The 18060-nt window shown below is 37.7% G+C and overlaps 1 protein-coding gene across 1 annotated transcript; it reads right to left on the bottom strand.

Moving 5' to 3' along the window:
• Positions 1-4571: 4571 nt before the first annotated feature.
• LOC119075793 (solute carrier family 25 member 46-like) lies at positions 4572-6705 on the bottom strand. The gene is made up of 9 exons (XM_037182360.1): positions 6547-6705; positions 6221-6468; positions 6120-6159; positions 5886-6044; positions 5763-5819; positions 5487-5702; positions 5261-5418; positions 5092-5188; positions 4572-5027 (listed from the first exon to the last, which is right to left on the bottom strand). Exons 1-9 carry the CDS (start codon positions 6567-6569, stop codon positions 4760-4762), a joined length of 1266 nt encoding a protein of 421 aa, XP_037038255.1. The 5' UTR covers positions 6570-6705; the 3' UTR covers positions 4572-4759.
• Between the last annotated feature and the right edge of the window lie 11355 nt (positions 6706-18060).

Raw genomic sequence — 18060 nt, 5'->3', positions numbered from 1 at the left:
TTTTGATTTCTTGTCACCAGTTAATTCCTGCAACTTCGAACCAATAGTGTTGATGAAATTTTTTGATTCTGTACTCCAAGGACCCATAGTTTCTACTGCAAATGCTAAAAGAATATAATTATTAGATGAAGTCAAATCTGAATAATGTTTGTGTTTTTCAAGCGCTGCAAAATTTGCGAGTTCGCCAGCCTTTTTAGATGTTTTCGACAAGTATGAATCAGCGAACGTGTCTACGCAAGTCGCGTCCCAGACCAAAGGTTTTCCTTTAGACCATGGCGTCAAAGTTACTCCATCAGGTTTCTTTCCGTCATTTCTTGATAATCCTTTTGGTTCCAGGTGGTTTGGAATATGAAGGGACATAAGTGCTCGACTTATGATTTCATTCAATTCTATATGACGTAGATATCTGCCTGCACTTTTTTGGCAACTCAATCCATGCAGACCTCTTGCGGATAAACCAATACAAATTCTTATCGAATTACTGTCCATAAAAGTTCCAATGTTTGAAGAAGGAATTGCATGAAGCCAAGCATTTGATTCTTTACACTGTAGTGCTTTAAAACGAGCTAGATCAAGCTTCGATGTAAAAACCAGTTCTTTCTTGATAATTCGTTTTGTATTGATCATGTCCCAAGCTTTTTGCGAAGTCTTCAAATATGGCTCTTCATTTAAGCTTTTCCATTTCTCCGAAGCTTCATCAAAATTAGCAATGAAAGGCACGTCTTGAACCAAGGAAAGCAGGTAAAGAAATGTCTTGAAATTGGTCACTTTTCATAGAAAATACACCAAATTGACTGTTCCCAAACAATCAAAATCTTTCAACTTATTCTGTATGTTTCTGTCTATCTATCGACGGTCGATCTCGGAAACTAGTCAGCCAATCTCCATGAAATTTTTCAGGAACCTCAGGGTGGGCATAAAAATGAAAATGTGACACGCCATTACCCCATGAAAAACCAGAATTTTGTTTTATTGGCCTCGAAGTGGTTTCTGAGTGTGGTTTTCGAGGGTCGGGAACGCGTTTTCGGCTGTAGCTTAGCTGTTTTGAAACCTACAGAGGCGTGCGACCCATCAAATGAAAGGTATTCGTAACACGATTCGAACAAAAAATAATTTAAAAAAATCGGGTCAGATTCGTTTGAGCTAGAGTGATTAGAGTGAACAAATTTTGAGCTACTCGAGCGTAGGATGAAAGGACTAACATTTTTGCGATTATGAGAGATAGAGAGTTACTTTCTTCGGCAAAGTCTCAGAGTTTTACGAGTAGAACAGAGGGGCATATGTGAAAAATGTCGAAAGTTAGAAATGGGAGGGTCAATTAGGGTTTTAGAGTTATTTTGTGAATGGTGACAGATAGAGAGTTATTTTCTTCGTCCAATTTTCGATTTTCGTCCAATTTTCGATTTTCGTCTAATTCTCGAATTTCGTAAAATTTACGAATTTCGTCAAATTTTCGAATTTCGTCAAATTTTCGAATTTCGTCAAATTTTCGAATTTCGTCAAATTTTCAAATTTTGCCAAATTTCCGAATTTCTGTTATAAACTGTTATAAAAAGCAATGTTCAAAACTTCTAAAACGACTGATATCCCAACAAAAATCTCTTCGAGAAAAGTGTGACGCAGTCTTTGAAGTACAATTTCTAAAATGAATGATATCGCTAGAGTTGACGCTTTCAGCTTCGTTTCGCAAAAATTACATTTTACACCCAATTTTAGTTCAAACAAGCTGGCTTAGTTTTTCTCATCATCTGCCAAATAATTTTTACCAAAAAAAATTTGTCTGGAAACAACCAAAATTTTACCAAAAAAATCTGCGTCGCAAAGTGGCAAATGTTCAGGAACAGACCAGCAAGAAAATTTATCTGCCACATGCGACGCAGATTTTTTTTTATAAAATTTTGGTTGTTTCCAGTCAATTTTTTTTTGGTACATTTTTTGTTGAAAATTTTTCAGTCAAAATTCTGTTCGTTCAAATTTTTTCTGAAAAAATTGATTGTCGAATGGATTATAAAACTAGGCCAGCTAATTTCAATTAATTGGCTGTGAAATTAACTTTTGCGTAACGACGCTGACAGCGTACAAACCAGGTATGGTCTGTTCATACAAACCGGAGGACATAGCGATTTCATATAAACAAACTCACCTCTCATGGGAGGTGAGTTTGTTTATATGAAATCGCTATGTCCTCCGTTTCATACAAAGTTTGACATTCGACCATACCTTGTGTTGACGTTCATGGGACAACGTCCCCTCTAGCGACATCACTTGTTTTAGAAGTTATCACACATATAGACTGTAGACTGCGTCCAACTTTGCTCTGAAAGAGTTTTTGCCGGGAGATCAGTTGTTTTAGAAGCTAAGTCTGAAAGAGGGTTTTGACACTGTTTGCGGTCCAAAAAGATTTTGGTTAAAAAAAATTGTTGATGAAAAAAATTGTAGCGAAAAAAAATTGTCCACATAGCTACATACTGACTATATGTAGGTCCATATAGCTATTAACTAACCATATAGCTATATACGAACTATATATAGGTTATATATAGAACCACATAGCTATATACTAACTATATACAGGTTCATATAGCTATATAGTAACTGTACATAGGTACATATAGCTATATACTAACTATATATAGGTATATGTACTAACTATACAAATGGCCGTTATATCAACCCCAAAAGTGAACAAATTTTGACGGCTGTCGAACCTATACCCTGAAAGTGACCAAATTTTTCCAGCTGCCCAACATACACCGAAAGTGACCAAATTATTCCAACTGCCCAACATACCTTGAAAGTAGCCAAATTTTTCTAATTTCCCACCATGTAAACCGTAATATTCAAAAACTTTAAATTTTGTTACCAAATTACAACTTACAACCAACTTCACAACACATCATCACAACATTTCCATCACAAAATGGCTGTACATTTTTATATGAGAGAAATTATTCTGAAAATTAATTAATTAATTACACAAAATTCTGATTTTTCCTGAATGAAGCGTAAGTTCTAATGGCCTGACTAAGGTTCCTGCAAAGTTTCATAGAGATTGGCTGACTATTTTCCGAGATATCCCGTCGATAGATAGATAGATAGAAACATACAGAGTAAGTTGAAAGATTTTGATTGTTTACGTAGGGGATAATGCTCGAGCAGGCACTTTAGGCACGCCGGAAAGTGCTTAAGGGGTCGAGGAATACCTACAAATAAATTTCTAAAAATCAAAAGTCAAATTTTTGATTTTTAGAAATTTATTTGGAGGTATTCCTCGACTCCCTTAGCACTTTCCGGGGTGCCTAAAGAAGACAAGTCCCAATAACCGGCAACGTGTAAAGAAAAGTCAATTTGGTGTATTTTCTATGAAAAGTGACCAATTTCAAAACGATGTATCTCCGGCAATTTTAAACCTACATAGTCGAGTGATAGCTCGTTTTGTTCGTATTAAAGCGAGAATATTATGAATTCGGTTTTGTGATGATATAGACCAAAGGGTAGAAACTGAAATGTTCGGCTATACATAGTTGACGCGTCTCAAAAAATTTTCTTCGTTCTTTTTTCGGGAGTTAGACTGCGTCAAGTCCTCCGATACCGGACATGATAGGAAAGTTCGTTGAAAGGACAAATTGATAGAGTTTCAAATTTCAGTCGACACGTGTTTCAGTGTTTTCAACAAAAATCTATCATTTGGGAGCTATGAACATTTTAAGTGCGAGCTATGTCAGCCATAACTCGGAAAATACGGCAGATGGAAACCTCGTGTAAAAGACAAAGTTATAGAGTTTTAGATTCTAGTCGATGCGTGTTTCATGGTTTCCCTAAAAAGTCGCTTATCTTAGAGCTATGAGCGTTTGAAGTGCGTTAAATTTTTGATTTTCGTCAAATTTTCGATTTTCGTCAAATTTTCATCAAATTTTCGATTTTCGTCAAATGAAAGCTGGAAGGTTGAGATGAACTGTAAGTGGTTTTGGGCGATTGGTATATCGATAATTATCAAAATATCGATATTTGGATTACTATCTGTGGCAGCGTAATATATTTGTTTCAGGAGTAGTTTGCACAAAATTTGAATGCAAATATATATCTACAATGTTGTAACCACAAATGAATATTTAAAATGACGCAACAGAGTGCGCTGATGTCAGTTTTGCTGATTTAGATAACTAGATAATTATCAAAATATCGATAAATATCGATAACGATATGATATCAATTATCGATAATATAACAGGCCTCCCATTCCTATTTAAATAGTAAGACAGTTGCTGGACCACTGAATGTATCCGATGAGAGTGTGGTGAAGAATTAATTAATCAGTTCGGTTGGGAGGATAAAGCAAAGGGAGCTGTTAAACGTCTCGGCACTAAATCCTTGTTGACTCCCAACAATTAGGACTCAAAGAACTTACTGTCGAAGATACGAAGGCCACACAGACCTCGCTGTCTCCATTTGTGAGGATTTGTGAGTAGGTAGTCTCGATGAAAGTCAAGATAAATGTGTCATGACTCGGCCAGAAAAACGTCCAGTACCCTCGTTGAGTCGGCTGGGCAATCGAACGCACAAAGAAAACATTTTTTGACTAGAGCCACTGCCCAACAAACAACAAACTGTTTAATCGAACTTTTCTTCTTTTTTTTTTTAAAACGCTGCCACACCGTCACAACTATTCACACACATTTCGTTTATCACAGTCACATTTCTGATCGAATGATCGGGTCCGTCTCTCCAAAATTACATGGAAATGAAAACGCCGGTCGCTTCATTCGATGCTCAACGAACTGATGCTTCGCGTAAATGTGGTCGAATCCAGCGAATGCCTCGGATCCAAATTGTAAAATTCGGCCACCTTTGGCGGCGGCTTTGACGAACAAATTTCGGTGATTTGGGTGACAATCCATTTGGTCAATTTGATCACAGCTACGTGCGCGACAAACTGCAGCACCATCGCACCGAAACCTTTGTACAGTCCCGATATGCCTTCCGTAGCGATGGTGGTTCTATAACAGTCGATGGCGCCTTCGTACGACCTAGGGAACGTGAAAAGAGTTTAGTTCGAGTCGAATAGTGTGTGTGTGCTTGTGAATCTCTTACGTCATTATCGGTACGACCGAGTAACCCGAATCCAAATTATCGATAATGGTGCGCGTTCCTTGCAGCTGTATGCGATGCAGGATGGTCTCGAAAGGATCTGGAAGTAAAATTCAATATTAGCTGATGGAGGAGTAACAGGAGTGTGTTAAGTATGATTGAAGACTCGTACAGAACAGCACTTCGGTTGTCATGACGGACAAGAGGGTCGAGTAGATTTCGATATCCTGTTTCTCAGCTTCGATGTCCTTCGAACGAGCCCCGCGCACTTCCTGCGCCTGTCTCAGGCGATACGTCAAGATTCTGGTCGTGGCTCCTTTGATGGTTAAACTGAAAGACGAATGGGGGAAAACTGGTGATCTGACGGGGGGCACACGGAGTATTTCAATTCAATTTACCCGAAAATGTATTTGGACAATCCCAGCGTTAAGCTAGGCGCAACCAATGCCCAAATCGGTAACATTCGTCCCTTTTGCGGGGCACTCCAAGCGAGCAATCGGCAAAAACCTTCGCGAAACACATCGAATATTCCCGGCTTCTCACTGGCTATGTCACTCTGGACCGTTTCCACCAATGACGCTGAGTAGAAGGGAAGAACGATGGTCAGACTGATGCTGAAACAAATTTCGAAATTTGAATATTGTCGATCAGAGCGACCCAGAGGAAGGACAAACCATTTCAGCAGAATGTGCTGACCGAACTGCTTCAACGTTGTGTTCGAGTTGACCTCCCTGGAAAGAAACGAAATGTTTTCGAATTACGGTCTGACATCGTCCATCGACCTACTTCGGGCTTACTTCGGCCATGTTGTGAATTTCGTGAAGGCATCTTCGATGGACAACGACATGCCGCGAACTAACAGGCAGCTGCCCAATCCTTTCCATAACGTTGTGACACCCTGCCGTTGATGTAAGTGGACAATAATTGGAACTAAGGTAACCGGAACGAGGTGATATCTGCCGAGCAAAAATTGAAATCCGTCACATCGCTCAGACCCACAATCTGCACGCCGTTTTGTTAGAGAAACTTACTTGCTGGAATTGTTATGGACCTGACACTGTCTCCGTAGTACTGAAATGAGAACAGAAGCTCCGAATGAATGAATTTTTGTTGAGAGACCCAGCCGACCTACCAACGAACGGATGACTTAATAGATTTTCGGTGATCAAACTGACCATACCGACACTGACACCGATGTATTTTCGCATGGAAATTTCGTCGGGGCTCTCATACAGCGGCTGAACGTTTTTGTGCTTTTGTAGCGGGAGCACCAAATCTCGTTCCGAATTTACATACTGATATCGCTGTTGTTGTTGCTGCTGTTCCAAGTAATTAAAACGGGGGATCTCGTCAACCTCATCATCGAAATCATCCTCATAGCTACAACAAACAAGGGAAAAAGTTGCAACAATATGTCGTCATGCGGTATGATCAATGCCCATATGGTAATTTACTCACTCCGAGTACATTTTGCCTGCCATTGGGTGGTCGATGCGTTTAGAATGATTTGCGTTACATTAAAATTCACTTGAAAAATGGGAATTTTATTGAATGTCGTTCATTTGCGATGGATTGCGATTTTTGTGCAGGAAAAAAAGAATCGAAACGTCAAAACGTTTGATTACCGCGAAGCAGTTCCATCTGTGCGTCGATTTGTGTTCGATTTCCAAATGGAAATTGTTAGCGCGGTAAATTTTCAAATTTTTATGATGTAACCAGGGCCTACTTTTTGGAAACTAATTTCTTGAATTTCTCGAATTTTCTGGAATTTCTTAAAATTCAGAGTTCCCACTCCTCCTAAAATTCATAAAATGGACCAAATCCTCCTAAAATCTCCTAAAATCTTCTAAAACTCCTAAAATTCCTAAAATGAGCTCACACTCTCGAAGAAATTTTTTAATAATACTGAAAAACTAAAAACGGTAAAAACAGCAAAATTATGCGGCAATGAATTTGAACTTCTGTATGAACCTGACTCAACTTGCGAAAACACTCCTTCCTTTGAGTCATGCAAATAGCGATCCTGAACGTGGATTTAGCGAAAATAAATACATTATCGAGGATCGCAGTTTGTTAGAAGATGCGACTATCGTGTCACTTCGAACGTTTAAGGACACATTGAATAATATAAACACGTCGATTCATTAGGAAGTCAGTGACGTTTTCCAGATGTGCTCCAATGTACTTTACTTTTCTCGAACAACAAAAAGTCGAGAAGGTACTACTTCTTAAGAATAAAGAGGCGGAAGATAATCTCAATAAAGCATCTTCACAAAAAAAATCGAGTTCAGAAAAACTTTCCGATATCGAGAAATCTCTCCAGATCTAGTAAAAAAATACTTTTTAGTGCACAAGAGCTGATAAATGATGGAAACAAAATTATGGTGAATCTTGTTAATTCGAACGGCGCAGTCGACAAGAAAAACCTGATAAAGGATCAGTTGCTGGCTAGTCGAGACTGGCGTCAGAAAAGAGGAAATCATAAAAGTTTCAATTATTAAACTACATAAGGAAAAATATGTTTTGACAAAAAAAAATAACTTTTTGTCAATTTTCTTAAACATTTTTAGTATTTTACGAAGCGTATGAGAAACAGAGAAACATAGCAAAAATTCCTCCGGAAATTACTTATACAACCTTTCCCACATTTTAAAAAATTCCTCCTAAAATTCTCCTAAAATTACCTTCCAAATCTCCTAAAATACTCCTAAAATTGCCTTTAAAATTTCCTAAAATTCCTAATTTTAGGAGCCTTCCTAAGCCTTCCTAATTCGAGAAATTCTAGAAACTTCAAGAAACTCGAGAAATTAGTTTCTTGAAATTTCTTGAATTTCTCGAAGTTTCTCGAATTTCTTGAATTTTCTGGAATTTCTTGAAATTTCTCGAATTCGAGAAAATCAAGAAACTTTGAGAAATTCAAGAAATATTTCTCGAAGTTTCTTGAATTTCTCAAAGTTTCTTGATTTTCTCGATTTTCTCTAAAAGTTTCTAAAAAGTAGGCTCTGGATGTAACGGTTCGTAAAAATGTTCGATTTTGCGAGTTTATTCCAATTGTGTGCTGAAATGTGTTAATCGTTTAGAGACGGCACAAGAGAATTTCCCACCAAAACTATCAGTCGAGTCGGTAACGTCGAGTGATTGGAGATTGTTGGGGGCCATGTGAATGACAGTTGACCCCTATGGGAGAGAATATGAGCGAATTTGTATGCAATTCTCTCACATTCTTTCCCATAGGAGCCAACTGTCTTTCACATATGTTCCTTCTATCTCGTCACAGGCGTACCAACTTATCATTTCTCTGTTGGGGGCATCGAAAATTTTTGTCCAACCCGCTCGGTAAACGTTCTATTTAGGTTCCAGAAGAAGAAACAACATTTTCGGCCGCTCTCGGCTCCGCCTCGCCTCAGATGCAGAGGTGTCTTTGTCGAGTGATTTCTCCTGCTGGATGGCACTCAGGATATCTTATTTATTATCATTGACTAATATAAAATGTGTTTTAGTTTTAACATTTTTCTATCGATTTGTTGTAAATTTGTCTATTGACAATTGGTACAACCGTACTACTCCAGGAACAAACTCCAAACGCCAAGGAACCGGGTTGCTTCCACAATATTTGGCCAATTGTATCCAATTGAATGAAGTATGACGTTATGAAATTCAATATACTTTGACATTAGCCGACGCCGCTCCAACAGCTTCGATTGAACAAAGATTATGTACTCTTGGACAGTGCCTATTTTCGATAATTTAAATTCTCAAAATTATCGAAAAATTATCGAAATTCACAAATTTACTTTTGGATAATTTTGATAATTTTTCGATAATTTCGAGAATTTTTTGATAATTTTTGTTTGACAGATAGGGTATTGTGTTTTCCCATCATCCTGAGGAGCTACTCTTTCACCGGAAATCTAGTTTAGTTAACTCTCTAGCATTTAAAAACCGCGGTTACAAACGTCAACTTTTCAACGTCGATGCCAACTTTTTCTTCTACAACGGTTATGTAACGAATAAGTTGTGTTCAGTTTAAGTTATTCGTTATATAATTGTTATACAACTAATCGGTCATCAACCAATTTTAAACGAATTAGTTGTAAGACGGTTACTTGACCAATAAGTTAATCGATAATATTTGTTGAAAACATATTTGTCAAGTAACCGTCATACAACCAAAAAGTTCGATTCATTACTTTAACTAATTCGTCATAAAACAGTTATGGAACCCAATAAAAATTTATGTCAGACATTCTTTTCACCACTGTACTGTCATGTTAATCCATGGATTAAAAGTAACGTATGTATGCTTTGAAGAGCTTTCGAAAGCTTTGAGCCTCTTATGGATTCCATTGCAGTATTTTCTTATTTCAAAGCGCACGAAAGCTGTTCAAAGGCAGAGGCACAAATGCGATAAGTTATTTTGGCTTAAGAGCAAATTAACCTTTGTAAATTTTCAAAAAAAAATTCTTTCAGAGAACTGATCAAAAAACGAATATTTTTCCGCCTAAATGTAGGCTACAAATTTGCAAAGGGTACACTGCTCTTAACACGACAGTGTTCTAGTGCACACTCTATGCGTTTTTGCAGAGAAAAGCATTTGAAACTTGACTTCCGAAGCTGCTCGTGAATCCAGTGTGGTTAATGTTGACAGGCCTGCCCTGGGTACACCAACACCAAACTACATAATTCGACGAAATAAAATAGTTATTTGTTACCCAAGGGAAAACAAGTAGGAAATTTCATTTTGCTACGCTCTGGCCACAAGTCTACCGAGAAAATGAAATTTCCTACTTTTCGTCCCGATGTCAACACATAATTTTTCACAACAAAGGCCACGAAGGGGATAAATTGACTATTTTCTCGCCTGCGTTGTGAAAAACATTATTCCACACGACAAAACCACTTACTGTACTCGAGTCCCTCAATAAGAACTTGAAGAAAAATCAGAGGTGGTGTCGCGACTCAATTTAAGTTTTGTTCAACCCCACCGTGTGAGGTTGTCGAAAGAATTGCATGAAAAGTACGGTTTTCGACCTTACGACAATTGTGATACCAAATTACCGGACACATTTCTCATTTGGCCACTGGTATTTTATTTGCGAAGAAACTAATAAACAAGAAAGCCCTCTAGGATTGTTGGTGATGCACAAACAACAGTCCATTACAAGTAACCGCAATGGCAAATAATTATTTTGTGGTAACCATGAAAACACGATAAGAGTAAACCATTTTTCTCTTTCTCCAAATTCTTTTGTTTTTCAACAAATACTTATGGTTTATCCTTAGTGTAACGCAGAGTCGTTTCAGTATGTGATGGGTTAAACAGGCTAGAGGTGAGCGCTGACAAGGACACCTAATGAAGTTGAATTAATTTTTTAGTTAAAATTTATTTTCCATTATGTTTCCAAAATCGACTAAAATATTGACGGGATCAATATTTTGAAAAAACGACCGTCCCGTTACTTTACTGTTCGCACAAAATCAGAGAAATGATAAGTTGGTACGCCTGTGGCGAGATAGGAGAGAATGTGAGAGAATTTGTATGCAATTCTCTCACATTCTCTCCCGTAGAAGTCAACTGTCATGCCAATGTTCCTTCTATCTCGCCACCGTACCAACTTATCATTTCTTTGCACAAAATTATGTGTGAAAATCAGTGATTTGACAAATATACGCCAGACATCCTTCTCACCACTGTACTGTCGTGGTAATTCAAAGTAACGTATCCTATGTGTGCTTTGGATAGCTTTCGAAAGCTTAGAGCTTCTTTTGGATTACATTGGAGAATTGTTATATTTGAGTGAAATACAACAAAGCTCAAAGCGCACGAAAACTCTTCAAAGGCAGAGACACAAATGCAATACGTTATTTTGGCTTAAGAGCAATGGACCCTTTGCAAATTTTGACCCTTTGAAAAAGTGAACCCATTGGAGCACGCAAAGATGTGTTACTTTTACAATAAAAATTGGTTTGTGGGTGATAAGTTATACCACAAAGCATCAATTCGGCTTAAGAGCTGTCGACGCTTAGCTGAAAAGCCTACATTTGTACGCTTTGTTATTATATTACATTGTCTTGTTAATGTAGCCACTCAAAATCCTCCTTTCGACGTTTTTGTAAGGAAAGCAACTAGTAAAGAGTGGCAGTTGCTGGTCGCCATGGAATTGTAAAAAAACCTTTAAGAGACACTTTTTGCGCTTCAAATTTCGATCATTGTTTTAAATGAATTGACATTCAAAGTTGCTACATAGTCTTGAAATTGATAGAAACCTTAAGAGCAATTATTCCTTTTTGCAAATTTGTAGCCTACATTTAGGCGGGAACGTTTTTTTGATGATTTCTTTGAACCAAAAATCTTTTTTTGAAAAAGTAAAACCATTGGAGCACGCAAAAATGTGTTACTTTTAAAGGAAAAATTGGGTTGTGGATGATAAATTATCCCACTTGGAGAAACCCGAGAAACCTTTGCAGATTGTGTAAATTTACGTATTCTGCACAAGTCTCTCCAAGTGGGACCAGTTATCATCCACTAACCAATTTTTCCTTTAAAAGTAACATATTTTTGCGTGCTCCAATGGTTTTACTTTTTCAAAAAAAGAATTTTGTTTCAAAGAAATCATCAAAAAAAACGTTCCCGCCTAAATGTAGACTACAAATTTGCAAAGGGTCTATTGCTCTCAAGTTTTGTCGCTCAGTTAATGCTGAAAGTTAACTGTGAGGTTCACGACCGATTTTGATCGATAAGTGCTGTGACTATTCCGATATAAAGTTGTCTGTGAAAGTGACGTTTTAAACGTCAAACGAATACAGATATTGAAATTAGTCACAAAAACCGTTAATTTTCTGGACTTCTATTAGTGTAATAGAGCCAAATAAAAATCTACGATTTGGTGACCATTCCGCAAATTTATTTTTGTTTGACGTTTAAAATGTCACTTTGACTGATGGAATAGACCTACTACTGATCCCAGCAGTCACAACTATCTTGTTTTAATTTCTAATTTTAAGCGCAATGGACCCTCTTTGCAAATTTGTAGCCGGGAAAATATTCGTTTTTTGATGATTTCTCTGAACCAAAATCTTTTTTTTTGAAAAAGTCAAACCATTCTGCTTAATGGTTTGATTTTTACAAAAAAAAAAAAGATTTTGATACAGAGAAATCATCAAAAAACAAACGTCTTTCCGCCTAAATGTAGGCTACAAATTTGAAAAAAAAAGTACATTGCTCTTAACAGGCCAGTGCACTTGTGCACACTCCGTGGACTTTTACATAGAAAAGCATTTGAAACTTAACTTCCGAAGGTGCTCGTGCATCCCGTGTGGTTAATGTTGACACGCCTGCCCTGGGTGTATACACCACACCAACACCAAACTACATAATTCCTCGAAATGAAAAACATTATTCCAAACCGATGGTGTTTTTCTTTCCAAACAACAATTATATCTCCGAACGGCGAGCAGGACAAGAAGAAAAACCGAGAGAAAAATGTTTTTTTTTTTTTAAATGCTATTCAAAGACCATTTGGAATTTATTTATTTTTTTGCACCCTTTAAATAATTGTGTGTACTGTACACTTATCTTTCCGCATATTCCACATTTTAGCAACCTACATCCCATACAAGTTTATAGGCGAAAAAAACATACTACACCATACGTACCATGTACACACCATATATACGTATATCCCATACATAATAATAACATTTTCCCAACTTCTATGAGAAAATTTATTTTATGTACATCGCCAGAGAATAAAGGGGTTAGAGATATCGTCCAAGCTGACGACCAGTTACCAACATCACACTACAATTTTCGGGGGGGCGCTAAGTAAAGTTGGGGAGTATAGGTGGGAAGGTATACACAATAAAAGCGTTACTTATGGAACCAAACATACACAGAATGTATTCTCGACCAAGGCTGACGGTGGAGAGCTGGATACACTGTGTGTAGTACACACGGCCTTTCTACCATCCCATATATAGATGTATAGAACATTATCCAATTTCTATATGTTTCGGCTATAGGTGGGTAGGTGTGTGCATTATGTGAAATATATTTTTGGGAAGAAAGTGAAAATGGTATGCTGGGGGAAAATGAAAAACTTCCCTGTTGTACACTTTCTGGGATATTATATTATAACAAAAACCGGTTGTGTGTGGATACTGTCTATCTATCCATCTAGCTAGGTGTAACCAGAGAGTGTGTTCTCTGTGTTTAGTATACGAGACGTATACATAATACCTGCAAAATGTAAAGATATTTTGGCCTTATGAATACACACACGTATGGATATACAATACAACATGACATATAGAGAAAATGAAAACTCAATGTTATAGTGGGTTATATGTCGTAGCTCACCAGCTTCCCAAAAATATGAAGCCTTCCACTCTTCATACATTAGATGGTATTATGGTGGTACATATACGTATCCAGATAGATATTGTACACAGAGTATAAAACCCGGGGTGTATGGCAACATGGACATACATACATTACGACAAGGCAAAGGAGGCAATGTTTAAGAATATGAATTTCTCATGCCACTCACTTGGTGAAAATAATATTCTATTTCGGACATACTAACTCTAAAGTATGGAGTGAACGGAAGGTTGTTGTCGGTTCTATATATGTAAAATACCAGGGCCCATACATTGAAATGTTTCAAAAAATTTCTCGGTCGATATTTTGAAGTAACATCCGAACCTATAGATGCGAACATAACACACAGCATATTATAGTATAACAACCCTTTTGCGTTTATGCTTTTACTTTCACTTTTCCTCTATGCCATTTCCATTTCATATATATGGATGTATAGTGAACGAGCTGAATATGTCCCTCTGGAGATGGGTTTGGGATGGTTTGTTGTGCGTGTTTTGGGGGGGACGAGAGAGAGAGATCTCTATGCTGGACGGAAGAATATTTGCTTTTTATATTGAATGTTTTCAAACATAACAAGGATTCTATTTGGAGATGGTTTTGTATTTTCTTGCAAATGCTGGACCCCGAAAGAAATTTTCGAATGGATTTTATAATGTAATCTAGTTCCTCAAACATCCATTTAATCGAAGGGAGACACACGTTCCATCAATTCGAATCAAGATAAATACAATCATTAAAACATGCCGGGGAATCGAATTGTTGAGCTCGAAATATAAGGATGGGAATTGTGGAAGCTTTTCCATTTTGGGGAAGATAAACGTGGAAAATCCATTGTCAACCAAAAAGAAAGTTCTTCCATTAGAAAATCCTACGGACTTTTTTTCGGGAAAATGTTTTCCCACATTTTCACAAATGAATCGATGGGAAAAATCGAGAAAATGTTTTTCACAAAAAAATTCATAAAATTAATAAAATCGAAGAAAATACTCAGAAACCGAAAAAATCCCCAAAACTTGAAAAGAAAATCCTTTGTCAAGAAAAATTAACAAATATCAGTCTCTAGATCAGCTGTAAAACTTTAAGACAGTTCGAAAAAACCGATAGGAAGTACTCACCATCCTAGAGTTATGGGAAGAAGCGTGACCCTTCGAATGGAATTCTAGGACATCCACACCAATCTTTCCTCAAATCCGAGAGACATCAAACAAACTGCTTGAAATGCTAGTTATCCTTGAGCTGGGGAAGAAGATAAACCTTTCGCAGTGATGGAATTCTACGAACTGACCTCCAGACATCTCAGACTTCTCTCAAGTCCCGAAGAAAGTTGGAAAGAATCCATGGAAGTACTCATCATCACAGAGTTCTAGCACTGGGAAGAAGGGTGACCCTTCGGAGTGATGGAATTCTAGGAACTGAAATCTAAACACTTTCAATCTTTCCTCAAATCGAAGAGACAACAAAATAAATATGTTGAAAATGTTAGTTTTTCTTGAGTTCTAGCTTAGGGAAGAAGATAAACCTTTCGCAGTGATGGAATTCTAGGAACTGACCTCCAGACATCTCAGACTTCTCTCAAGTCCAGAAGAAAGTTGGAAAGAATCCATGGAAGTACTCATCATCACAGAGTTCTAGCACTGGGAAGAAGGGTGACCCTTCGGAGTGATGGAATTCTAGGAACTGACATCCAGATATCGCAGACTTCTCTCAAGTCCAGAAGAAAGTTCGAAAAACTGATGGAAGTACTCACCATCACAGAGTTCTACCACTGGGAAGAAGGGTGACCCTTCAGAGTGATGGAATTCTAGGAACTGAAATCCAAATAAATCAATCTTTCCTTGAGTACAAGAGACAACAAAATAAATCTGTTGAAAATGTTAGTTTTCCTTGAGTTCTAGCTTGGTGAAAACGATAGACCTTTCGCAGTGATGAAATTCTAGGAACTGACCTTCAGACATCCCAGATTTCTCTCAAGTCCAGAAGAAAGTTGGAATCACCATCACAGAGTTCTAGCACTGGTAAGAAGGGCGACCCTTCGGAGTGATCGAATTCTAGGAACTGAAATCTAGACACATCAATCTTTCCTCAAATCCAAGAGACAACAAAATAAACTGCTGGAAATGCTAGTTTTCCTTGAGTTCTAGCTTGGGGATGCATTTGGGAAGCCTCACAACCAGTCACATAGTTGCATATCATTCAAAGGTATCATAGTCTCGTAATTTCTTGAGTGAAAATCGTTCGAAACGTTTAAAAATTCCAACAATTTTCTGTAAAAACAAGGCATCAGAACAGTCGGAGCGTTTGCTGCGACTTAGCCCCGTACAACCCGTAATCCAATTTTGTCCGCAACCATTATACGTCCGTAGCCCTAATAAGCTCGGAACCCTAATACGTCCACAACCCTCTAATGCGTATGTTACCAAAATGCAAGTCAAGTTGCGCATTGTCAAATTTACTTTAACTGTTCATTTTTAAAATTGCGCATAGCGCAATTACGAAAGCCCGTACGAAGTACCTTTCAAATAAAACCAACAATTTACGACATTATTTTAGAAACCCAAAATTTTTTGCCAACTTTCCATTGGGTATTCAATTACCTCTCAAATGAAACAAAAACAAGCAAAATCGGTTGAGATTTACTCGATTTATGTGCAAAAAACACTTAGGGCCGAGTAGCGGCCTTAGTCCAAGGGCCCAAATTTAAAACTTTTTTCGCCACGTTCTTTTCGGTATTCAATTAGACTCCATAAAAAACTAAATCTAGCAAAATCGGTTGAGATTTACTCGATTTATGTGCAAAAAGCACTTAGGGCCGAGTAGCGGCCTTAGTGCAAGGGCCCAAATTTGAAACTTTTTTTGCCATCATTCTATTCGTCATTCAATTATCTCTCAAATGAAACAAAAACTAGCAAAATCGGTTGAGATTTACTCGATTTATGTGCAAAAAGCACTTAGGGCCGAGTAGCGGCCTTAGTGCAAGGGCCCAAATTTGAAACTTTTTTTGCCATCATTCTATTCGTCATTCAATTATCTCTCAAATGAAACAAAAACTAGCAAAATCGGATGAGATTTACTCGATTTATGTGCAAAAAACACTTAGGGCCGAGTAGCGGCCTTAGTCCAAGGGCCCAAATTTGAAACTTTTTTCGCCATCATTCTATTCGGTATTCAATTAGACTCCATAAAAAACTAAATCTAGCAAAATCGGATGAGATTTACTCGATTTATGTGCAAAAAACACTTAGGGCCGAGTAGCGGCCTTAGTCCAAGGGCCCTAATTTGAAACTTTTTTCGTCACGTTCTTTTCGGTATTCAATTACCTTCCATAAAAAACTAAAACTAGCAAAATCGGATGAGATTTACTCGATTTATGTGCAAAAAACACTTAGGGCCGAGTAACGACCTTTGAGCCCTCCCAACAAGCCCACGTTGCATCTTACCCAAAAACAATGTTCAGCAACTTTGTTCTACTCGTCAATACCTTTCATTTGATATATCACAAGCAGCTATTGCGTGCATATTTCGGTAGATATCGTCGAAAGACTGAAAAACACCTATAGGGCCCTAGCTCTGGAAGGGCCGACCCTACCATGCCCATTTTCGAACTTGACCTTACTTTTGTCGATACCAATCGGGGAAAAAAAGAATTTTGAAAAAAGGTTGCGATTTACTCTAGCTAGAGGGGTCACGGACGGACGGACGGACGGACGGACGGACATTTTTTTTATTGCGGATTCGTCATCTATGAACATAACCAAATGCTTTGCCCTTACTGTCTGCTTCCAATTCGACGTGTTACAAACGGCATATTAATCTTATAAGCCCCCAGTACTTCGTACGGGGCTAAAAACTTGTGAGAAAACAACTGGTGCTTCGTAGAGCTGTCGCTCCCGATTCTTTGATATGTCAGAGCTGGGCCAGCTATAGGGTATGCAATCACCTTTCCAAAAAACATCCACATGTCAAAATTGAAATGAGTGTCAAAGTTAGCGTTTTTGTTGCCACTTTTCCGGCAATCCTCCATAGACCGGGCAGTTCAAGTCCCTTGACAAAAAAGTTGTTCTGCGAAGTTTCCGAAACCGTTGTAGAGTGGACAATGGCGATTTATAGTTAACGGACCTCATCATAAGTTTTTAGTTTTTGCTTGTTTGTTTCTTTCGTTTTATTTGTTCCATATGTATGCCACCACGTAGAAGTAGCGCTTTTGTCTTTACGTCTCTTCAATTCCACACGTAACGTGTGAGTGCAAGAACTATCTTTACGCTTCTTTTGTTGACAACTTGTAGACCAATGAACAATTATGACTGTAGAATGCTAACGAAGTGAGTACAATGAACCAATTGCAAATTTGTAGCCTACATTTAGGCGAAAAAATATTTGTTTTTTTTTGATGAATTTCTCTGAACCAAAATCTTTTTTTGAAAAAGTAAGACAACAAAAATGTGTTACTTTTAAAGGAAAAATTAGTTTGTGGGTGATAAATTGGAGAAACCTGTGCGGATTACATAAATTTATACAATCTGACCAGGTTTCTCCAAGTGGGTTTAGTTATCAGCCACAAACCAATTTTTCCTTTAAAAGTAACACTTTTT

The sequence above is a fragment of the Bradysia coprophila genome, unplaced genomic scaffold, assembly GCF_014529535.1.
Source record: "Bradysia coprophila strain Holo2 unplaced genomic scaffold, BU_Bcop_v1 contig_232, whole genome shotgun sequence".
NCBI lineage: Eukaryota > Metazoa > Arthropoda > Insecta > Diptera > Sciaridae > Bradysia > Bradysia coprophila.
This window is presented reverse-complemented; position numbering and strand designations above follow the sequence as displayed.

Coding starts and splice junctions, on each gene's coding strand:
- LOC119075793 (XM_037182360.1), bottom strand. CDS start 6,569: ATGGCAGGCAAAATGTACTCGGA. Junction 6,469..6,546: donor GCAGGCAAAATGTACTCGGA/GTGAGTAAATTA, acceptor TGTTTGTTGTAG/CTATGAGGATGATTTCGATG. Junction 5,028..5,091: donor TCGGTCGTACCGATAATGAC/GTAAGAGATTCA, acceptor CACGTTCCCTAG/GTCGTACGAAGGCGCCATCG.